The sequence below is a fragment of the Elgaria multicarinata genome, chromosome 11 (genome assembly GCF_023053635.1).
Source record: "Elgaria multicarinata webbii isolate HBS135686 ecotype San Diego chromosome 11, rElgMul1.1.pri, whole genome shotgun sequence".
In the NCBI taxonomy this organism is placed as follows: domain Eukaryota; kingdom Metazoa; phylum Chordata; class Lepidosauria; order Squamata; family Anguidae; genus Elgaria; species Elgaria multicarinata.
The window spans coordinates 18,748,054-18,771,705 of record NC_086181.1 but is presented as its reverse complement, the minus strand read 5'-3'; the positions used below and the strand labels follow the sequence as shown (position 1 = coordinate 18,771,705).

Below are 23,652 nucleotides of genomic sequence, written 5' to 3'. Positions count from 1 at the left end.
CTGCTTCTCCGGTCCGAGGAGAAGCAGAGCACATCCTTAGTATTTGTGCAATTCTGCTATACCACAGTACCACCTAGTGGTTGTTTAATGGAACATATAGAAAGGCTGAGAATGAAAAATCCCAGGGGGAAAAAAACATGCATAAAGTAGCCAAACAATCCAGAAGCAGAAGGCTTGGTAAAGGTGCAGGTTAAAAGCCTGATGTGGAAAACTTCCGTAACTGTCATCGGACAGAGCAATAGCCCCCATGCACCATATTTTGGAAATATGTGGCATGGGGCATCATGTCCTCGATCCCCACCTCAAAGGGTGGGCCTAGAAGGAAACCATGGTCCGCAGTATCAAATGTTGCTGCTGAAAGGTCCAGCGGAATTTTCAGGATCCCACTTCCTGTCTTTCTCCTGACATAGGTCACCCATCCTCATTACAACTGAAGTTGTTTCAGTGCTAAAACTAGGCCAGAAATCAGGTTACGATGAGCTGAACCCACACTAACCCTGCTTCCAGATGAAGCTATATCATGCAAACACCTTGTCATATTTAGCCAATTTTACAAGGGGACCAGACATCATCTTCTGCTTCTAACCCTCCTGTGTTTCCCTGCTAATTTGTTTCACCGTTCTACTCACCACAGAAAATTGCTTATGGATTTAAATTACTCCTATTTGCAAGTATACATATCAATTAGCATAAGTAAATTTTATGAAAATCACCATCTACTTTTGTCCTCTTTTGGGGTGATTTATAAGTGACCACCCCATTTTAAAGTCCAGTTTATGTTCCAATTCCAAGCTTTGCAAAAATACAAAAGAAACAAGGGATTATTATTTTTAAGAAATTAAGGGAACTACTGCCCCCTCCCCCCAAAAGAAGAAAGAAGAAAAAGAACTGCCCCAATGTGGCCTGAGCATGCTCAGTAGCATGGAATGTCACATGTCAGTTAGAAAAGCCAAATGGAAAGGGGCTAGAATGGAATTGCCTGCTTGAGCTCTTTACTCCCAAGTAAGTGAGTCCTGGACTGCAGGCTAAGTTATCTTGTGCACGTGCCCCTATGGATCACTGGGGCAGATTTTCAGGGGGATCTCCGTGTCCCAGACCTCAAAGAAAGGAAGCATCCTCTCAGAGAAAGGATAATTGAAGGTAAAGATGCACTCCGTGGAATCAGCGTTGAAAAAGGAAAGGGTACCAAAATCGAAGTCCAGGTGAACCTTGATCCACCGTGGAGATTTCCACAGCGTAAGGATGGTGGAAGGGGTGGTAGAGGCCATGTATTCTCCATCAAACAACTTCAGCACCCAAAACCCCTCAGTAGCAGTGATGTATTGGTTCCATTTTCTTTCTATCGATGCACGGGCCACCCCAATGGACCACTTTTTGGCCTTGCCCACCTCCACCACCCAGTCGACAGTCCCAGAGTCGATGCCTTCCGCTCCCAGGACACACGGTAAAAAATTGAAGCGCTCGGGGTTGTCAGGAAGAGTCTGGGCTCGCTGGCCGAGATGCACACTTTTCCGATCTTCGGAAAGGATGAGCGTAGGGAAGGCAGTTTTGGGGTCCAGGGTCACCTCCACTAAAGACAGAGACAGAGGGAAAATTAGAGTGATGGCTTCCACATTCATTAGCACAAAGGGATGGATCCAGAAGCTGCAGGATGCATTAGTAATGATCAGGGCTGACCCAAGACATTTTGCTTCCAAGGTAAAGGACAAGATACCCAACTGGGCTGGCAGCTGAATCTTTCTCCAACACTGGTGATGGGACAGCATCCTCTACCGCACCTGAAGGCAACAGGCTAACTTAAGAGGCTACAGGGCAGATCATGTAGCCTACAGCTCTCTCCTCCAATACCTTGCTGCCACCTCCCAGCATCTGCCACCTGAAGTGACCACCTCACTCTGCCCAGTGGTAGGGCCGGCCCTGGTAACGCTCACAACCTTGATTAGGACCCCAGGAGGATGGATTTGGGCCCCAGACCTACGGTTTTGGACCCTTGTCTTAGGCAAAAAACACAAGTTCCTTGGTAGGAGGAAAGAGAAGTGTGGGGGAAAGTCCATGGAAGCCAAATTATGTAGTACGGTATTTTTTTTAAAAAAAAAATTAAATGTCTTTTAAATTGATTCTAAACCAGGAAAAATGTAGAGTTAGGCTATCCTTGAGGATGCTTCAAGCCAGAAGTCTTTTGGTTCAAAGGAAGCAGTAGTTTCAGAAGGGAAAAACTTTTCCATGTCTCAAGTCACTGGCATATTCAATTTAGTGGATGGAAATGGGGATGGCAGTGGGTCGTGGACGCTATCAATTGTGCCGTCAACATCATTGCCAGGCACTTCGTAATCCCTCAGCTACTGAGCCATTTTGACTGCTGGTCATCTGAAAAGGAGGAAAGAGTTTCTTTTGTTTGGTTTTGGATGCTTCCAGGAGGGCTCCTAGTGCTCCCAGTCAAAAGCCACTGAGCAGTGATTCTGCTTTTCTCCTTTAATGGATTTTTTGTCCTAGTATGGAAAGATGGAATAAACTTTGGGAAAACACAGGGGGGGGGGTTACACATTGAAGACAGCATGCTCTGGATTCCCCATGAAATTCTGTGAATGAGGCAGACTGATTGCACAATAAAAGATCCATCTGAACGTAAGAAGCGCCCTGTTGGATCAGACCAAGGGTCCATCTAGTCCAGCATTCTGGTCACACAGTGGCCAACGAGCTGTCACCAAGGAATCCACAAGCAAGACATGGGTGCAACAGCACCTTCTCATCCATGTTCCCCAGCAACTGGTGTATATAGGCTTACTGACCCTGATACTGAAGGTACCCTTGGTTTGCGGAGCCTGTGTGAACCTCTGCTCTGTGTAGGTGGGTGTGGGTGGGAGGCAAAACTCCAGTGACTTATAGGAAATCTTTTCTTTAGCAGTATCCTGCAACATGATTTGCCCCTGGTAGCAAACATAGGCCTCATCTACACCAAGCAGGATATTCCACCAAGTGGTAAGAAAGTGGTATATAAAAGGCAGGAGCCACACTACTGTTTTATAGTGGTATTGAAGTGCGCTGACAACTGTTGGGGCCCATTGACACAGACCATATCCAGCTTTCATACCACTATATCCTGCTTGGTGAGGCTCCTGCCTTTCATATACCACTTTCATATCACTTTCATAGTGCAATATACTGCTTGGTGTAGATGAGGCCATAGACTTCAGGCCTACGCACCCTTACCCAGAATGGGATTTACCTCTGAGCAAACATGAATAGGATTACAATGGTAATCTCATTTACTTCTATCATAGCAGTGATGGGCAGTTCGTGGTTCTCCAGATGTTTTGGCCTACAACTTCCATAAGCTCCAATCAGGATGGCCAGTGGTCAAGAATGCGGGGAGCTGTAGTCCAAAACATCTGGAGGATACCAATTTGGGGAGGACTGTTCGATCACATAGAGATAGCTATGCTATTGCACATAGCAGCTAGCTGCTGCTATTTATCTCATTCCAGATAGCTAGCAGTAATAAATGACCTAGCTGCAGCATTATGGGGGTAAGAGGGAGGACAATGCTAGCATTTCCACTTTACTTTGCTATTTACTAGAACCTTGGGGTGCACCAAACCAAGCCAGGCCTGAAATAGTGTGGGACAGATACACACTTGGAATTAAGGCACAGGATGCTTCTAAGTAGGGATGCGCTCCGCTTCTCCTCGAACCAGAGAAGCAGGAGCGGAGCGGGGGGCTTCGCCTACCCTTAAGGCGGAGGCGAAGAGGATTGGGGGGCCGGCGGAGCGTTGCGAAGAGGATCGAGGTGAAGGCGGATCCTTCGCCTCGATCCGGAGCTCCACAAGAAAGGTAAGTGGGGTTTACTGGGCCCTGCCGCTGTCGCTGTCGCCCATACGGCGACAGTGGCAGGGCCCGGTAAAACCCCCTCCCTCCTCTCCCTTACCTGCGTCCGTCCGCAGTCCCTCAGCTTCTTCAATTGAGCCCGCGGCTCAACCAGGAAGTCTAGGCCGCGGGCTCAATTGAAGAAGCCGAGGGACCGCGGACGGACGCAGGTAAGGCCCCCTCCCCCTTGGTCCCTTACCGGGCTCTGCCACTGCGACAGCAGCAGAGCCCGGTAAACCCCCCCTCCCTCCTCTCCCTTACCTGCATCCGTCCGCAGTCCTGGTTGAGCCGCGGGCTCAATTGAAGAAGCCGAGGGACTGCGGACGGATGCAGGTAAGGGAGAGGAGGGAGGGGGGCCTTACCTGGCGCCACTCCCCTCCACTGCGGAGCTCTGATTCGGAGCCGGAGCTCCGCGGCGAAGAGGAGCGGACTACGGGCGGAATGCTGTGGAGCGGGCCGATCCGAAATTTTCAGATCGGCCCACGGGGCGGAGCGGGGGGTCCGTGCACACCCCTACTTCTAAGCACATGCTCAGCCTAGGATTTGTTTTCAGTTCCAGCACAGTTCCCCGTTCTTTTGCATGCTAATACACTCCTGTTTTTTTCTCCCAACTTCCTTTGCTTCAGCCACTTAATTTAAAACAAAGGGGGTGGGGGAGAAAAGGTCTTTTTGTTGTCGCTTCTGTTACACCACTGGGGTCCGAAATCCTGGCAAACTGCTTTAGATCGCCCAGAGGTCTAGCGGTAAGCACAGCTGTACCTTCTGTGCCCACCGTTGCTGCAGTGCTGCCCCCCCCAGCCTTTCATCAGAAAGCACCTTGTATTCACCTGTTGACAGCTCACCTTTCTTTTGAGTCCCCAAAAATTTGTTATGGAGGTTGGACAATATCTTCTCTTCCTTTTCTTTTTTTTCTTTCTTCGTCAAGGGTTTTGGCGGCTGACGGAAATCTGTTTTTAAAAAAGGACCAAAAAAAGAGAGCCCGTTCATGTTGCTAGCGTTGTTTTAAATGAATGAATGATAAAACTCCTTTACTCCTCTAATCAACATCCAGGAAAGAAACGTGCCCCTTCCCAGCAGTCATATCATTGAATTGAAGCAATTAGGATCAGACGCTTTCACTAGAATAGGTACGACATAGACCAGGGGTGGGCAGAACGTAGATCTCCAGATATTTTGGACTTCAAGGCCCAGCGGATGGGCAGAAATGCTGGGAGTTGACGTCTAAAACATCTGGGCCCTGACCTCACAGTTCTGTGTTGTTGTTATATTGCCCCATAGCTGAAGTTCTCGGGACGGTTTACAAAGGTTAAAAACACTAAAAATACAATATGCAAAATTTAAAAACATAAAAAGCACGCAAACAGTCAATATACACAGAAACAGCGTATATATCTAAAAGCAACTTGAGCAGTCAGAAAAACTGCAAAAGAAATCCAGGATCCAAATGCCTCAGAATAGAGAAAAGCCTTGAACTGGTGTCGAAAATATAATGGAAGGCAGTGGCACCATGTACAGCACCATGTACATTGATGGTGCTATATAAATAAATAATAATAATAATAAGTGGCTAATAAGGCGGATACGTTATCGCAATGGGCACGAAATGCAGACAGATACGGGAACATGATTGTTTGTATTGTTGGTCTTTATTATGTCTGATGTTGTTAATGATATTGTATTATTCATGATGCGGCAATACATATGTATTCAACATTTATTCAACATGTATGTAGTAGTTGTTTTGATGTTTTCATTTATTGTAAGGTTGTATGTTTAATTAATGTGGAAAAGTAATAAAAAAAATTTTTTAAAAAAAGGATGGCATTATTAGCTGCTATCCTACATCAGCTCATTAACTGGACAAGCTACTTACTCATGATAGATGTGGAATGACAAATAAATAAGGTATATCAAAAACATTCTAAGTAGTAACATCTCATATGAAGAACAAATCTCTTAAAGTAATGTTTTATCTGCAAAACACACAGACAGATACACACATGGGAGGCAAAGTGAGTAATCAAGTAGCTCATCAGAATTGCCTTAACCTACATATATAAGGCAATTATAATGTCTGTGTGTCCTCAATTTAGTTTGTAAGCCTAGTAGGAGACATTATTATTATTATTATTATTATTATTATTATTATTATTATTATTATTATTTGCATTTGCAAACGGCCCCATAGCCGAAGCTCTCTGGGTGGTTCACATAAGATAAAAACACTTAAAAACAATATACAAAAATTAAAAAACCACAAAACATGCATTATACACATACATTTTAAACCACTATAACAACTTTAAAAACTATGAGCCAAAAAACAGATCCAGGCTCATTACATATTGCTAAATGTTTAGCAGGGTAAACCCCAGTATGAAATTCTTGAGCTAGCCTTTATGAACAAGTAGTTTATCTTGTATACATTTAAAGTTCTGCACACCACTCTGGGTAATAATAATTGTCTGAAAAGATGGGATAAAATGTAGCAAACTAATCAATTAATCAATCAAATGTTCTCTCTAGGGTGGGATGAATCTGACAGTTTTGTTTTCTTCCGCATTTGAATTTCTTTCATTTCAAATTCTTTCCATTCTATATAAAGAAGCTTGTTAATGTTAGTAAGTTATTACTAAACAACAAAGAGAAGAACCAAATTCTCGTCCATCCGCAGCAGCCAACTTCAACAGCTACAACTCTTCCTCGTATTAGAGGGCCATGTTTTACCTTCCTGCAATGTAGCTTTTAAAATTGAGAAGGCTGGAAGAAAGGGCGGGGGGAGAGGTGGCAGCCCTGACTCAACACCACGAAAAAATATCCAAGTGTGGGAGAAACTAAAATGACAGACGTGTCCATCCCGGCAAGAGGGCTTAGCTTTTAAAAGACTGGCTTTGAATCCATATGTATTCAGCCACGTTACTGCATGGAATGGATGAATGGAGCAAGCTCATATTCTATCTCCCTGTTTCAAAAATCTACTCCATAGCGCTCAAATAAAGGACATACCAGATAGTATGCTGGTAGGATGGCATCTATCTTTTTATTAGAGGATGTTTGAATTTACGAGCCAAAAGAAAGACAACCAGGCAACCTGTATCATTTCCTGGAAATGTAGGTACATGCTCAGAAGAGTTTGGTAGGAATAATCACAATTTGCAAACAGTACCGCATGCCAGGGAACAGAGAGATTACAGGAAGCAGAGTTCCCATGTAGACATCCATTTTTACCATTGTTGATTCTGTTTAGCAAATACTGCTCTGGATTACTACCAGTATCAGAAGCAGTAAGCCCATATACACCAGTTGCTGGGGATCATGGGCAGGAGGGTGCAGTTGCACCTGTGTCCTGCTTGTGGGTTCCTGGTTGACAGCTGGTTGGCCACTGTATAAACAGAGTAGTGGACTAGATGGACTCTTGGGGCTCATCTACACCAAGCAGGATATTCCATTATGAAAGTGATATATAAAAGGCAGGAGCCACATTACTGCTTTATAGCGATATCGAAGTGCACTGACAACTGTTGGGGCCCATTGATACATACCATATACTGCTTTCATGGTGTTATATCCTGCTTGGTGTAGATGTGTCATGGGCCCCCACAGTTGAAACCTGATTGAAATGGATCTAGATAATCCATTTCATTCAAGAGTGCCTGGAGTTGTCCTGCAACCACCCGCACAAGCACCTTGCCAAGGAAAGGGATATTAGCCACCGGCCTGTAGTTGTTAACGTCCTCCGGGTCCAGATTAGGCTTCTTCAGGAGTGGTACCTTTTCCTCCCAGCCACCTTCCAGAATGCTTGCTTCACATCCTTGTTCCTTAAGCTGTAGATCAGGGGGTTCAACATGGGAGTGATGGTGCCATAGAATATGGCAATGTACTTGCCTTTATCCGAGGAAGACTTGGCTGGAGGCTGTAGGTACATGGACATGGCTGTCCCATAGAATATGGCTACTACCATGAGGTGGGAACTGCAGGTTGAGAAGGCTTTGTTCCTGTTTTCTGTGGATTGCATTTTCAGCACAGCCACGATAATACGGCCATAGGTGACCACGATGAAGCCAAAGGGCAGAAGCAAAGTGAAGATGCTGGTGGCAGACATGAGAGCCTGGTTGCTGCGGGTGTCCGAGCAGGCCAGTGTAAGTACGGCCTGGATTTCGCACACAAAGTGATCGATAATGTTATGCCCGCACAGGGAGGCCTGTGTGGTGAGAGAAGGCACCAGGATCAGGAGGAAAGAACTGCCCCATGAAAAAGTGGCCATGGCAATGCAAACCTTCCTGTTCATGATGAGCATGTAGCGCAGCGGGTTACACACAGCCACCCAGCGGTCATAGGACATCATCGCCAGAAGGAGGCATTCGGTCATCCCCAAGAAGAGGGAGATATACATTTGGGCGGAACACCGGGCATAGGACATTGTTGGCCTGACGGACAGGCAGTGAGCCAACATCTGGGGGATGCTGCTGGTAGTATAGCAGATGTCAAGGAAAGACAAGTTGCCGAGGAAAAAGTACATGGGGGTGTGCAGATGGGGATCCACCACAGCGAGCAGGATGAGAAGGCCGTTGCCCACGGCAGTGATGAGGTAAATGAGGAGAAAGAGGCCAAAGAGGGTCAGCTTTGTGTGAGGGTTACTCGAGAGGCCTAACAGGATGAATTCTGTTATGGCCGTCTCATTATCATTCCTTCCCATCTCATGTACTCTGAGGGCTGATCAGTCTGCAATAGGAAACAGCTTGAATGGAAATAGCATGGTCTGAGCCCAGGAAGTTTCTTTGTTGATATAAAGGTTTACGTCCTGCCTTACTGCAGAAGCCTCAGGGCAGCTAAGCAATCGGAAATAGAAAAGTGGGGCGGGGGAGAAACACCAATATTAAAAACCAATGAAAAACCACAGATTTGACACAAAGTACAAGAAGCAGAGAAACAGCAGCTGTGTGTGTGTGTGTGTGTTTGTGTGTGTAACATAGAAGTCATCCAATGCCATTAAATACTCAAGAGAACAGAAGAGGTGTTTTGGTAGGCAAGAAAGCACAAGGAATGAGAGGAAAATCACAAACCTCCACCTTCTCTCAACAACTAATGGAAGGTTGTATACTGGTGCTTGAAAGCAGCTTTTCAAGAGAGAGCCAGTGAGAGTTAGGGCAAGACAGCATGGGCCGGAGGCCTTTTTCCCAGAATTCCTCATCATGGGAGATGAAGGGTCATCCTTAGAGAAAAACTCTCACGACCAACAGTGTGGTGCCAGTCGGGAGAGAGGCTCTCATCTTTATGGATGCCCTATTGCTTCAGATGTTGGAACCTGGCATGCCGTTGCTTCGCTTCACTACCCCTTCCCTTTCACTTCACTTTGTTCACTTGTGGGCTAGGCTCTGTTTGCACTGCTGTCATGCAATGCAGAAAGTTTGAAGCGCATGTCAGAGAAAAATATATAGATTTGTGGCTTTGGCAGGCTGGCATATCTCTTAGAGACAGAGTTAGACTGAAGACACAACTCAGAGATTGCGGTAGCTGAGCCTTGAGAGGCTGGTGTGCCACACAGAGTGTTTTTAAGAGCATCTCAGAGTCCAGTGTTGGTGCAGGCAGAGGTGGCTGCTGGTAGAATTTTTTTAAAAAAAAATTCACCGGATGCGACCAAGCTATAAGCTGTCACCCTACCCCCAACCACAGGGTCCAAGTGCACAGCCTGGCTGGACTTGTGGACGCCTCACCTCTGCTGAGCTCCAGGTGCTTCGCTGCCCACCAAATCTGCAACAGGAAAGGTGCCCCCCCCTCCCAACACTTCTTAGCTAAAAACTGGAGAACCGCTTGAGGCCAAGGGCTGAAACTGCTCAAGGTGCAAGATCCCAAAAAGGAGGTTTGACAACCTGAGTTTGAAGGATATGGCTCCAGCAGTTTTTTAAAACAATAATTTTAAAACCTTGAACTTTTTTTAAAAAATCCTAAAAATCAATGGATGAACAGCTCTGTTTCAAACTTGGTATGGCTAAATCCCTCTATAAGAGCTATCATGGTGCCAGCTTTCAACTATTTACCTTTAAAAATGACTTTTTTAAAAAATTCTAAAACCTATAACTTTAAAAAACCTCAGCGAATCAACAGATCTGCTTCAAAGTTGGCATGGCTAAAGTCCTCCTTAAGAGCAATCATGGCACTAAGTTTCATCTCTTTATTATTTTAAAAAAATGACAGTTTTTTTTTAATTAAAACTTCAAATTTTAAAAATCCTAAAAATCAATGGATGAATGAATCTGCTTCAAATTTGGTATGGCTAAAGCTCTACCTAAGAGCTATCATCGTGCCAAGTTTCAACTCTTTATCTTTAAAAGTGACAGAGATATAAGCATTTTTTGTTAATTCCCATTAAAGTAGAGCTGCCCTTTGGCTGGGGAGGATGGCAAAAATCCAGATTTTTCTTCAAATTTCATAATCCAGGTGTTACCCAAAATACTGACCAATCCAGTTTTTTCCTGACATATGGTCACCTTACAATACAACAGATTTGCTTCTAAAAACTGCTGTATCATCTTGAGAAAACTGCAGGCTCCTATTATTCTGCTCTGTATACAACTTTATCTCACTGCAACATCAGGTACTGCTCTCAAGTGTGAACGTGGCATGACAATATCATTCACAAGTCATGAGCTGTCAGGGCATAATTTGGTGTTTGAAAAATCTACCACAGGATTGCATTCATATAATTCTATAAGCCTGACGAACCCAACAATGTTCATTTTTTAAATTTGTCAACCAAAGCATTAAAAATCCCTGGTTGGATAAGTGAAATTATGAGGAATAATAATAATAATAATAATAATAATAATAATAATAATAATAATAATAATAATAATAATTCCACGCAGTGGTAGAATTTCTATTTAATTCTGCTTAACTTAGAATTAAAAATCACAGCCTTAAATATGGTGGGGCTGCAATGGATGCAGGAATAGCCCAAAAGGAACTCCTTGGGGCTGATTTTCCTATGCCTGTAAAGTCTACTTTTTGTTACTTTTTCTTATATGCTTTACTGTCTACCTTGCACACAGACACATGCAAAATAATTATTTCTAGTTTTTTTCCTGTTTATACAACACTACTGAAAGGAGCTGTTACTTCCATAATGTGTTTGTATGTGTATGTGTGTGTGTGTGTGCGTGCACATGTGTCAGGAATAATACACACTTTAATCAAGCAAATCCACCATTAGTCATTTACCTGCTGTTTGCATTAAATCCATTCCAGAGGTTCTTTGTTTCCTATGATACAGATCCTTCATAATTCTGCGCCAAATAAGCAGCGACCATTACATACACTCCCCATAGCTCCTGGTCTTAAAAGTTTGGAATACTGGAATGAAAACATTCTGCATAGGGACATATTTCATTAAAATAGGTTTTTATATCTGACTTATCATGGGCAAAAATCTTTCTTCCCTGAAGCACTTAAGACAACCTAAGTCCCTGGAGTAACTTGTTAACTTTCACATTCCTCAGAGTTCCCGTCTTGTTAACTTTCACATTCCTTAGAGAGAGGCAGAATGGAGATGCAATTAACGTTGAATTTGTGTAGGCTCATAACTTACCAAATAGAAAGTTTTATTCTTTCCAGCCATATAAAAAACCATGAACAAGATCCCAAATATATGGGATATTGGCTTAAAACCATGAAAATTGGCACTGAAGCCTTGACAAGGAACCTTTCTACACAAGGCTTTTATTGTGCACTCATGATTCAACATTATAGTGTTGTTGTTTTTAATGAGGGAAGTCTGGTATTTTTGTGAATGGAGGCATTGTGTATTTGTTAGGGATGTGCATGGACCCCCCGATCCTTTTCGCGCCAGATCCGCAAATTGCGGATTGGGCCCGCTCCGCCCCGCCTCGATCTGCCTAGGGTCTGCTCTGCTCCGCTGCGGAGCTCTGGCTCCAAATCGGAGCTCCGCAGCGGTGGGGAGTGGCGCCAGGTAAGCCCCCTCCCTCCTCCCCCTTACCTGTGTCTGTCCCGGCCCATCCCAACTTCACTAGAGCCCGCAGCCATGGGCTCTAGTGAAGGTGGCGACAGGCTGCGACGGATGCCGGTAAGACCCCCTCCCCCTTACCTGGCTCTGCCACCATCGCTGCACTGGCGCCGGCTGCAGGGCCAGGTAAACCTCCTTACCTGCATCCGTCCGCAGACCCATGGCTATTTCAACTGAGCCCGAGGACTCAAACAAGAAGACTACCTTGGGCTCAGTTGAAGCAGCCTCGGGACCGTGGACGGATGCAGGTAAGACCCCCTCCCCCTTACCTGGCTCTGCCACCGTCGCCGCATGGGCAGCAGCAACAGCAGCAGGGCCAAGTAAACCCCCTTACCTTTTTTGCGGAGCTCCAGATCGAGGCGAAGGATCCGCCTCCACCTCAATCCGCTCTGCAACACTCCGCTGCTCCCCCGATCCTCTTCGCCTCTGCCTTAAGGGGAGGCAAAGCCCCCCGATCCGCTTCTGCTTCTCCGGTCCGAGGAGAAGCAGAGCACATCCATAGTATTTGTGCAATTCTGCTATACCACAGTACCACCTAGTGGTTGTTTAATGGAACATATAGAAAGGCTGAGAATGAAAAATCCCAGGGGGAAAAAACATGCATAAAGTAGCCAAACAATCCAGAAGCAGAAGGCTTGGTAAAGGTGCAGGTTAAAAGCCTGATGTGGAAAACTTCCATAACTGTCATCGGACAGAGCAATAGCCCTCAGGCACCATATTTTGGAAATATGTGGCATGGGGCATCATGTCCTCGATCCCCACCTCAAAGGGTGGGCCTAGAAGGAAACCATGGTCCGCAGTATCAAATGTTGCTGCTGAAAGGTCCAGCGGAATTTTCAGGATCCCACTTCCTGTCTTTCTCCTGGCATAGGTCACCCATCGTCATTACAACTGAAGTTGTTTCAGTGCTAAAACTAGGCCAGAAATCAGGTTACGATGAGCTGAACCCACACTAACCCTGCTTCCAGATGAAGCTATATCATGCAAACACCTTGTCATATTTAGCCAATTTTACAAGGGGACCAGACATCATCTTCTGCTTCTAACCCTCCTGTGTTTCCCTGCTAATTTGTTTCACCGTTCTACTCACCACAGAAAATTGCTTATGGATTTAAATTACTCCTATTTGCAAGTATACATATCAATTAGCATAAGTAAATTTTATGAAAATCACCATCTACTTTTGTCCTCTTTTGGGGTGATTTATAAGTGACCACCCCATTTTAAAGTCCAGTTTATGTTCCAATTCCAAGCTTTGCAAAAATACAAAAGAAACAAGGGATTATTATTTTTAAGAAATTAAGGGAACTACTGCCCCCTCCCCCCAAAAGAAGAAAGAAGAAAAAGAACTACCCCAATGTGGCCTGAGCATGCTCAGTAGCATGGAATATCACATGTCAGTTAGAAAAGCCAAATGGAAAGGGGCTAGAATGGAATTGCCTGCTTGAGCTCTTTACTCCCAAGTAAGTGAGTCCTGGACTGCAGGCTAAGTTATCTTGTGCACGTGCCCCTATGGATCACTGGGGCAGATTTTCAGGGGGATCTCCGTGTCCCAGACCTCAAAGAAAGGAAGCATCCTCTCAGAGAAAGGATAATTGAAGATAAAGATGCACTCCGTGGAATCAGCGTTGAAAAAGGAAAGGGTGCCAAAATCGAAGTCCAGGTGAACCTTGATCCGCCGTGGGGATTTCCACAGTGTAAGGATGGTGGAAGGGGTGGTAGAGGCCATGTATTCTCCATCAAACAACTTCAGCACCCAAAACCCCTCAGTAGCAGTGATGTATTGGTTCCATTTTCTTTCTATCGATGCACGGGCCACCCCAATGGACCACTTTTTGGCCTTGCCCACCTCCACCACCCAGTCGACAGTCCCAGAGTCGATGCCTTCCGCTCCCAGGACACACGGTAAAAAATTGAAGCGCTCGGGGTTGTCAGGAAGAGTCTGGGCTCGCTGGCCGAGATGCACACTTTTCCGATCTTCGGAAAGGATGAGCGTAGGGAAGGCAGTTTTGGGGTCCAGGGTCACCTCCACTAAAGACAGAGACAGAGGGAAAATTAGAGTGATGGCTTCCACATTCATTAGCACAATGGGATGGATCCAGAAGCTGCAGGATGCATTAGTAATGATCAGGGCTGGCCCAAGACATTTTGCTTCCAAGGTAAAGGACAAGATACCCAACTGGGCTGGCAGCTGAATCTTTCTCCAACACTGGTGATGGGACAGCATCCTCTACCGCACCTGAAGGCAACAGGCTAACTTAAGAGGGTACAGGGCAGATCATGTAGCCTACAGCTCTCTCCTCCAATACCTTGCTGCCACCTCCCAGCATCTGCCACCTGAAGTGACCACCTCACTCTGCCCAATGGTAGGGCTGGCCCTGGTAATGCTCACAACCTTGATTAGGACCCCAGGAGGATGGATTTGGGCCCCAGACCTACGGTTTTGGACCCTTGTCTTAGGCAAAAAACACAAGTTCCTTGGTAGGAGGAAAGAGAAGTGTGGGGGAAAGTCCATGGAAGCCAAATTATGTAGTTCGGTATTTTTTTAAAAAAAAAAATTAAATGTCTTTTAAATTGATTCTAAACCAGGAAAAATGTAGAGTTAGGCTATCCTTGAGGATGCTTCAAGCCAGAAGTCTTTCGGTTCAAAGGAAGCAGTAGTTTCAGAAGGGAAAAACTTTTCCATGTCTCAAGTCACTGGCATATTCAATTTAGTGGAGGGAAATGGGGATGGCAGTGGGTCGTGGACGCTATCAATTGTGCCGTCAACATCATTGCCAGGCACTTCGTAATCCCTCAGCTACTGAGCCATTTTGACTGCTGGTCATCTGAAAAGGAGGAAAGAGTTTCTTTTGTTTGGTTTTGGATGCTTCCAGGAGGGCTGCTAGTGCTCCCAGTCAAAAGCCACTGAGCAGTGATTCTGCTTTTCTCCTTTAATGGATTTTTTGTCCTAGTATGGAAAGATGGAATAAACTTTGGGAAAACACAGGGGGGTTACACATTGAAGACAGCATGCTCTGGATTCCCCATGAAATTCTGTGAATGAGGCAGACTGATTGCACAATAAAAGATCCATCTGAACGTAAGAAGCGCCCTGTTGGATCAGACCAAGGGTCCATCTAGTCCAGCATTCTGGTCACACAGTGGCCAACGAGCTGTCACCAAGGAATCCACAAGCAAGACATGGGTGCAACAGCACCTTCTCATCCATGTTCCCCAGCAACTGGTGTATATAGGCTTACTGCCTCTGATACTGAAGGTACCCTTGGTTTGTGGAGCCTGTGTGAACCTCTGCTCTGTGTAGGTGGGGGTGGGTGGGAGGCAAAACTCCAGTGACTTATAGGAAATCTTTTCTTCAGCAGTATCCTGCAACATGATTTGCCCCTGGTAGCAAACATAGGCCTCATCTACACCAAGCAGGATATTCCACCAAGTGGTAAGAAAGTGGTATATAAAAGGCAGGAGCCACACTACTGTTTTATAGTGGTATTGAAGTGCGCTGACAACTGTTGGGGCCCATTGACACAGACCATATCCAGCTTTCATACCACTATATCCTGCTTGGTGAGGCTCCTGCCTTTCATATACCACTTTCATATCACTTTCATAGTGCAATATACTGCTTGGTGTAGATGAGGTCATAGACTTCAGGCCTACGCACCCTTACTCAGAATGGGATTTACCGCTGAGCAAACATGAATAGGATTACAATGGTAATCTCATTTACTTCTATCATAGCAGAGATGGGCATTTCGTGGTTCTCCAGATGTTTTGGCCTACAACTTACATAAGCTCCAATCAGGATGGCCAGTGGTCAAGAATGCGGGGAGCTGTAGTCCAAAACATCTGGAGGATACCAATTTGGGGAGGACTGTTCGATCACATAGAGATAGCTATGCTATTGCACATAGCAGCTAGTTGCTGCTATTTATCTCATTCCAGATAGCTAGCAGTAATAAATGGCCTAGCTGCAGCATTATGGGGGTAAGAGGGAGGACAATGCTAGCATTTCCACTTTACTTTGCTATTTACTAGAACCTTGGGGTGCACCAAACCAAGCCAGTCCTGAAATAGTGGGGGACAGATACACACTTGGAATTAAGGCACAGGATGCTTCTAAGTAGGGATGCGCTCCGCTTCTCCTCGAACCGGAGAAGCAGGAGCGGAGCGGGGGGTTTCGCCTACCCTTAAGGCGGAGGCGAAGAGGATTGGGGGGCCGGCGGAGCGTTGCGAAGAGGATCGAGGTGAAGGCGGATCCTTCGCCTCGATCCGGAGCTCCGCAAGAAAGGTAAGTGGGGTTTACCGGGCCCTGCCGCTGTCGCTGTCGCCCATGCGGCAACAGCGGCAGGGCCCGGTAAACCCCCCTCCCTCCTCTCCCTTACCTGCGTCCGTCCGCGGTCCCTCGGCTTCTTCAATTGAGCCCGCGGCTCAACCAGGAAGTCTAGGCCGCACTTGCGGCCCAGACTTCCTGATTGAGCCATGGGCTCAATTGAAGAAGCCGAGGGACCGCGGACGGACGCAGGTAAGGCCCCCTCCCCCTTGGTCCCTTACTGGGCTCTGCCGCCGCGACAGCAGCAGAGCCTGGTAAACCCCCCCTCCCTCCTCTCCCTTACCTGCATCCGTCTGCAGTCCTGGTTGAGCCGCGGGCTCAATTGAAGAAGCCGAGGGACTGCGGACGGATGCAGGTAAGGGAGAGGAGGGAGGGGGTCCTTACCTGGCGCCACTCCCCTCCACTGCGGAGCTCTGATTCGGAGCCGGAGCTCCGCGGCGAAGAGCTCCGGCTCCGAATCAGAGCTCCGGGCGGAGCGTTGCGGAGCAGGCCTATCCGAAATTTTCAGATCGGCCCGCGGGGCGGATCGGGGGGTCCGTGCACACCCCTACTTCTAAGCACATGCTCAGCCTAGGATTTGTTTTCAGTTCCAGCACAGTTCCCCGTTCTTTTGCATGCTAATACACTCCTGTTTTTTTCTCCCAACTTTCTTTGCTTCAGCCACTTAATTTAAAACAAAGGGGGTGGGGGAGAAAAGGTCTTTTTGTTGTCGCTTCTGTTACACCACTGGGGTCCGAAATCCTGGCAAACTGCTTTAGATCGCCCAGAGGTCTAGCAGTAAGCACAGCTGTACCTTCTGTGCCCACCGTTGCTGCAGTGCTGCCCCCCCCAGCCTTTCATCAGAAAGCACCTTGTATTCACCTGTTGACAGCTCACCTTTCTTTTGAGTCCCCAAAAATTTGTTATGGAGGTTGGACAATATCTTCTCTTCCTTTTCTTTTTTTTCTTTCTTCGTCAAGGGTTTTGGCGGCTGCCGGAAATCTGTTTTTAAAAAAGGACCAAAAAAAGAGAGCCCGTTCATGTTGCTAGCGTTGTTTTAAATGAATGAATGATGAAACTCCTTTACTCCTCTAATCAACATCCAGGAAAGAAACGTGCCCCTTCCCAGCAGTCATATCATTGAACTGAAGCAATTAGGATCAGACGCTTTCACTAGAATAGGTACGACATAGACCAGGGGTGGGCAGAACGTAGATCTCCAGATATTTTGGACTTCAAGGCCCAGCGGATGGGCAGAAATGCTGGGAGTTGACGTCTAAAACATCTGGGCCCTGACCTCACAGTTCTGTGTTGTTGTTATATTGCCCCATAGCTGAAGTTCTCGGGACGGTTTACAAAGGTTAAAAACACTAAAAATACAATATGCAAAATTTAAAAACATAAAAAGCACGCAAACAGTCAATATACACAGAAACAGCGTATATATCTAAAAGCAACTTGAGCAGTCAGAAAAACTGCAAAAGAAATCCAGGATCCAAATGCCTCAGAATAGAGAAAAGCCTTGAACTGGTGTCGAAAATATAATGGAAGGCAGTGGCACCATGTACAGCACCATGTACATTGATGGTGCTATATAAATAAATAATAATAATAATAAGTGGCTAATAAGGCGGATACGTTATCGCAATGGGCACGAAATGCAGACAGATACGGGAACATGATTGTTTGTATTGTTGGTCTTTATTATGTCTGATGTTGTTAATGATATTGTATTATTCATGATGCGGCAATAGAAGTTTTAAAAAATAATCTTTTGATCGACTAAAAAGTTGTCCTAATTCATCAGGCATCAGATTTACATATTTTTTTTAAAGAAAGGCATTTTTAATAATAATAATAATAATAATAATAATAATAATAATAATAATAATATAATACCTTACAAAAACCTGCAGGTGGTACCTTAGAAAAGGAACCCTCACTTTCCTTTCACATGGGCCGGAATGCCTCTTCCAAAATGATGCCTGCCATACCTCATCTCTGCTTTTTTGCTCCAGAATTATTCCTTTTATTTGAGTGGCAACTTAATTTATTCATCTCATCGACAAAAACTCATATGATTAAGCAGATGGCAACCCAGTTTCATTTAAATCAGGGAAAGGTGACTTAGACTACAACTCCCATCAGCCCCAGCCAGCCAGGCCAATTTTCATGGATTGAGGGAGTTGTATTCCAAAGCATCTAGAGGGCAATGGATTGCCTAACCTTGATTTAGATCAATATCAACATCCATATTAATAGCAAGCCAAATACCTGTCCTAAATCTCCCTATCGATCACTCTTACTATGGTGAAATTTGAACTGGCAACTTTTCAATAAACATACAATCCTATAACCATTTTCCTGAGAGTAAGCCTGGTAGAACTCAATGGGCCTTACTTCCAAGTAAATATATTTAGGATGGCATTATTAGACATATGTGGTGGGAATGCAAATATGTACAAAGATTATGGAAGATGTTGTTTTTTGAAATTGAAGAAATAGTGGGATTGAAATTAGAACAAACACCAAAGATTGCATTACTGTCACTATTTGAAGATATAAAATGTGGAAAAGAAACTAAAGAGTTGATATCGAGTTTGCTGACTGCAGCACGATTGATGGTAGCTAGGAACTGGAAGATTCAAGGGGAATACCTTATTGAAGACTGCTATAAAGAAGTATGGGATATAGCTATTAATGATAAACTGACTTGTAATATTAAGTGGAGAAAAGGTATAACTAAAATAAATGAGTTTGAAGGAATCTGGAAACAGTTCCTAATATTTGTGTTTACTAAGGGAAGTGGGAAACCGCCAGCAGAAGAAACGATAAGACTTTGGAATCAGGAATAGATCCCGAGGTGGGGGGTGCACTTATATGTTAAGAAGGATTATGTTATGGTATGATATTTTATAGGTAATATCTGTTCAATACAAATGTATTCAACATTTATTCAACATGTATGTAGTAGTTGTTTTGATGTTTTCATTTATTGTAAGGTTGTATGTCTAATTAATGTGGAAAAGTAATAAAAAAAATTTTTTAAAAAAAGGATGGCATTATTAGCTGCTATCCTACATCAGCTCATTAACTGGACAAGCTACTTACTCATGATAGATGTGGAATGACAAATAAATAAGGTATATCAAAAACATTCTAAGTAGTAACGTCTCATATGAAGAACAAATCTCTTAAAGTAATGTTTTATCTGCAAAACACACAGACAGATACACACATGGGAGGCAAAGTGAGTAATCAAGTAGCTCATCAGAATTGCCTTAACCTACATATATAAGGCAATTATAATGTCTGTGTGTCCCCAATTTAGTTTGTAAGCCTAGTAGGAGAGATTATTATTATTATTATTATTATTATTATTATTATTATTATTATTTGCATTTGCAAACGGCCCCATAGCCGAAGCTCTCTGGGTGGTTCACATAAGATAAAAACACTTAAAAACAATATACAAAAATTAAAAAACCACAAAACATGCATTATACACATACATTTTAAACCACTATAACAACTTTAAAAACTATGAGCCAAAAAACAGATCCAGGCTCATTACATATTGCTAAATGTTTAGCAGGGTAAACCCCAGTATGAAATTCTTGAGCTAGCCTTTATGAACAAGTAGTTTATCTTGTATACATTTAAAGTTCTGCACACCACTCTGGGTAATAATAATTGTCTGAAAAGATGGGATAAAATGTAGCAAACTAATCAATTAATCAATCAAATGTTCTCTCTAGGGTGGGATGAATCTGACAGTTTTGTTTTCTTCCGCATTTGAATTTCTTTCATTTCAAATTCTTTCCATTCTATATAAAGAAGCTTGTTAATGTTAGTAGGTTATTACTAAACAACAAAGAGAAGAACCAAATTCTCGTCCATCCGCACCAGCCAACTTCAACAGCTACAACTCTTCCTCGTATTAGAGGGCCATGTTTTACCTTCCTGCAATGTAGCTTTTAAAGTTGAGAAGGCTGGAAGAAAGGGCGGGGGGAGAGGTGGCAGCCCTGACTCAACACCACGAAAAAATATCCAAGTGTGGGACAAACTAAAATGACAGATGTGTCCATCCCGGCAAGAGGGCTTAGCTTTTAAAAGACTGGCTTTGAATCCATATGTATTCAGCCACGTTACTGCATGGAATGGATGAATGGAGCAAGCTCATATTCTATCTCCCCGTTTCAAAAATCTACTCCATAGTGCTCAAATAAAGGACATACCAGATAGTATGCTGGTAGGATGGCATCTATCTTTTTATTAGAGGATGTTTGAATTTACGAGCCAAAAGAAAGACAACCAGGCAACCTGTATCATTTCCTGGAAATGTAGGTACATGCTCAAAAGAGTTTGGTAGGAATAATCACAATTTGTAAACAGTACCGCATGCCAGGGAACAGAGAGATTACAGGAAGCAGAGTTCCCATGTAGACATCCATTTTTACCATTGTTGATTCTGTTTAGCAAATACTGCTCTGGATTACTACCAGTATCAGAAGCAGTAAGCCCATATACACCAGTTGCTGGGGATCATGGGCAGGAGGGTGCAGTTGCACCTGTGTCCTGCTTGTGGGTTCCTGGTTGACAGCTGGTTGGCCACTGTATAAACAGAGTGGTGGACTAGATGGACTCTTGGGGCTCATCTACACCAAGCAGGATATTCCATTATGAAAGTGATATATAAAAGGCAGGAGCCACATTACTGCTTTATAGCGATATCGAAGTGCACTGACAACTGTTGGGGCCCATTGATACATACCATATACTGCTTTCATGGTGTTATATCCTGCTTGGTGTAGATGTGTCATGGGCCCCCACAGTTGAAACCTGATTGAAATGGATCTAGATAATCCATTTCATTCAAGAGTGCCTGGAGTTGTCCTGCAACCACCCGCACAAGCACCTTGCCAAGGAAAGGGATATTAGCCACCGGCCTGTAGTTGTTAACGTCCTCCGGGTCCAGATTAGGCTTCTTCAGGAGTGGTACCTTTTCCTCCCAGCCACCTTCCAGAATGCTTGCTTCACATCCTTGTTCCTTAAGCTGTAGATCAGGGGGTTCAACATGGGAGTGATGGTGCCATAGAATATGGCAATGTACTTGCCTTTATCCGAGGAAGACTTGGCTGGAGGCTGGAGGTACATGGACATGGCTGTCCCATAGAATATGGCTACTACCATGAGGTGGGAACTGCAGGTTGAGAAGGCTTTGTTCCTGTTTTCTGTGGATCGCATTTTCAGCACAGCCACGATAATACGGCCATAGGTGACCACGATGAAGCCAAAGGGCAGAAGCAAAGTGAAGATGCTGGTGGCAGACATGAGAGCCTGGTTGCTGCGGGTGTCCGAGCAGGCCAGTGTAAGTACGGCCTGGATTTCGCACACAAAGTGATCGATAATGTTATGCCCGCACAGGGAGGCCTGTGTGGTGAGAGAAGGCACCAGGATCAGGAGGAAAGAACTGCCCCATGAAAAAGTGGCCATGGCAATGCAAACCTTCCTGTTCATGATGAGCATGTAGCGCAGCGGGTTGCACACAGCCACCCAGCGGTCATAGGACATCATCGCCAGAAGGAGGCATTCGGTCATCCCCAAGAAGAGGGAGATATACATTTGGGCGGAACACCGGGCATAGGACATTGTTGGCCTGACGGACAGGCAGTGAGCCAACATCTGGGGGATGCTGCTGGTAGTATAGCAGATGTCAAGGAAAGACAAGTTGCCGAGGAAAAAGTACATGGGGGTGTGCAGATGGGGATCCACCACAGCGAGCAGGATGAGAAGGCCGTTGCCCACGGCAGTGATGAGGTAAATGAGGAGAAAGAGGCCAAAGAGGGTCAGCTTTGTGTGAGGGTTACTCGAGAGGCCTAACAGGATGAATTCTGTTATGGCCGTCTCATTATCATTCCTTCCCATCTCATGTACTCTGAGGGCTGATCAGTCTGCAATAGGAAACAGCTTGAATGGAAACAGTATGGTCTGAGCCCAGGATGTTTCTTTGTTGATATAAAGGTTTACGTCCTGCCTTATTGCAGAAGCCTCAGGGCAGCTAAGCAATCGGAAATAGAAAAGTGGGGCGGGGGAGAAACACCAATATTAAAAACCAATGAAAAACCACAGATTTGACACAAAGTACAAGAAGCAGAGAAACAGCAGCTGTGTGTGTGTGTGTGTGTGTTTGTGTGTGTAACATAGAAGTCATCCAATGCCATTAAATACTCAAGAGAACAGAAGAGGTGTTTTGGTAGGCAAGAAAGCACAAGGAATGAGAGGAAAATCACAAACCTCCACCTTCTCTCAACAACTAATGGAAGGTTGTATACTGGTGCTTGAAAGCAGCTTTTCAAGAGAGAGCCAGTGAGAGTTAGGGCAAGACAGCATGGGCCAGAGGCCTTTTTCCCAGAATTCCTCATCATGGGAGATGAAGGGTCATCCTTAGAGAAAAACTCTCACGACCAACAGTGTGGTGCCAGTCGGGAGAGAGGCTCTCATCTTTATGGATGCCCTATTGCTTCAGATGTTGGAACCTGGCATGCCGTTGCTTCGCTTCACTACCCCTTCCCTTTCACTTCACTTTGTTCACTTGTGAGCTAGGCTCTGTTTGCACTGCTGTCATGCAATGCGGAAAGTTTGAAGTGCATGTCAGAGAAAAATATATAGATTTGTGGCTTTGGCAGGCTGGCATATCTCTTAGAGACAGAGTTAGACTGAAGACACAACTCAGAGATTGCGGTAGCTGAGCCTTGAGAGGCTGGTGTGCTATACAGAGTGTTTTTAAGAGCGTCTCAGAGTCCAGTGTTGGTGCAGGCAGAGGTGGCTGCTGGTGGAATTTTTTTTAAAAAAAAATTCACCGGATGCGACCAAGCTATAATCTGTCACCCTAACCCCAACCACAGGGTCCAAGTGCACAGCCTGGCTGGACTTGTGGACACCTCACCTCTGCTGAGCTCCAGGTACCTCGCTGCCCACCAAATCTGCAACAGGAAAGGTGCCCCCCCTCCCAGCACTTCTTAGCTAAAAACTGGAGAACCGCTTGAGGCCAAGGGCTGAAACTGCTCAAGGTGCAAGATCCCAAAAAGGAGGTTTGACAACCTGAGTTTGAAGGATATGGCTCCAGCAGTTTTTTAAAACAATAATTTTAAAACCTTGAACTTTTTTAAAAAAATCCTAAAAATCAATGAATGAACAGATCTATTTCAAACTTGGTATGGCTAAATCCCTCTATAAGAGCTATCATGGTGCCAGCTTTCAACTATTTACCTTTAAAAATGACTTTTTAAAAAAATTCTAAAACCTATAAATTTAAAAAACCTCAGCGAATCAACAGATCTGCTTCAAAGTTGGCATGGCTAAAGTCCTCCTTAAGAGCAATCATGGCACTAAGTTTCATCTCTTTATTATTTTATAAAAATGACAGGTTTTTTTTAATTAAAACTTCAAATTTTAA

The 23,652-nt window shown here is 44.7% G+C and overlaps 4 protein-coding genes across 4 annotated transcripts; all 4 read right to left on the bottom strand.

The window, feature by feature from the left end:
• Positions 1-720: 720 nt before the first annotated feature.
• Positions 721-5,741, bottom strand: LOC134406657 (E3 ubiquitin-protein ligase TRIM39-like). Its single transcript, XM_063138175.1, has 3 exons — positions 5,738-5,741; positions 4,707-4,811; positions 721-1,570 (listed from the first exon to the last, which is right to left on the bottom strand). The coding sequence occupies exons 1-3, from the start codon at positions 5,739-5,741 to the stop codon at positions 1,050-1,052; spliced, it is 630 nt and encodes a 209-aa protein (XP_062994245.1). The 3' UTR covers positions 721-1,049.
• A 1,880-nt stretch (positions 5,742-7,621) lies between these two features.
• On the bottom strand, positions 7,622-8,560 carry LOC134406656 (olfactory receptor 13H1-like). Its single transcript, XM_063138173.1, has one exon. It carries the CDS (start codon positions 8,558-8,560, stop codon positions 7,622-7,624), a length of 939 nt encoding a protein of 312 aa, XP_062994243.1.
• Positions 8,561-13,065: 4,505 nt separating this feature from the next.
• Positions 13,066-18,447, bottom strand: LOC134406655 (E3 ubiquitin-protein ligase TRIM39-like). The gene is made up of 3 exons (XM_063138172.1): positions 18,420-18,447; positions 17,091-17,195; positions 13,066-13,915 (listed from the first exon to the last, which is right to left on the bottom strand). Exons 1-3 carry the CDS (start codon positions 18,445-18,447, stop codon positions 13,395-13,397), a joined length of 654 nt encoding a protein of 217 aa, XP_062994242.1. The 3' UTR covers positions 13,066-13,394.
• Positions 18,448-21,182: 2,735 nt separating this feature from the next.
• On the bottom strand, positions 21,183-22,121 carry LOC134406654 (olfactory receptor 13H1-like). Its single transcript, XM_063138171.1, has one exon. It carries the CDS (start codon positions 22,119-22,121, stop codon positions 21,183-21,185), a length of 939 nt encoding a protein of 312 aa, XP_062994241.1.
• Positions 22,122-23,652: the final 1,531 nt, after the last annotated feature.

What these genes read in the sequence shown, in the direction of transcription:
- LOC134406657 (XM_063138175.1), bottom strand. An exon ending in TTTGGGGACTCAAAAGAAAG is followed by an intron (nt 1,571 to 4,706) that starts GTGAGCTGTCAA and finishes CTCTGTCTTTAG; the next exon opens with TGGAGGTGACCCTGGACCCC.
- LOC134406654 (XM_063138171.1), bottom strand. Translation starts at nt 22,121, where the DNA reads ATGGGAAGGAATGATAATGAGACGGCCATAACAGAATTCATCCTGTTA.
- LOC134406655 (XM_063138172.1), bottom strand. Translation starts at nt 18,447, where the DNA reads ATGGATGTTGATATTGATCTAAATCAAG. An exon ending in TGATATTGATCTAAATCAAG is followed by an intron (nt 17,196 to 18,419) that starts GTTAGGCAATCC and finishes TTTTAAAAACAG; the next exon opens with ATTTCCGGCAGCCGCCAAAA. An exon ending in TTTGGGGACTCAAAAGAAAG is followed by an intron (nt 13,916 to 17,090) that starts GTGAGCTGTCAA and finishes CTCTGTCTTTAG; the next exon opens with TGGAGGTGACCCTGGACCCC.
- LOC134406656 (XM_063138173.1), bottom strand. Translation starts at nt 8,560, where the DNA reads ATGGGAAGGAATGATAATGAGACGGCCATAACAGAATTCATCCTGTTA.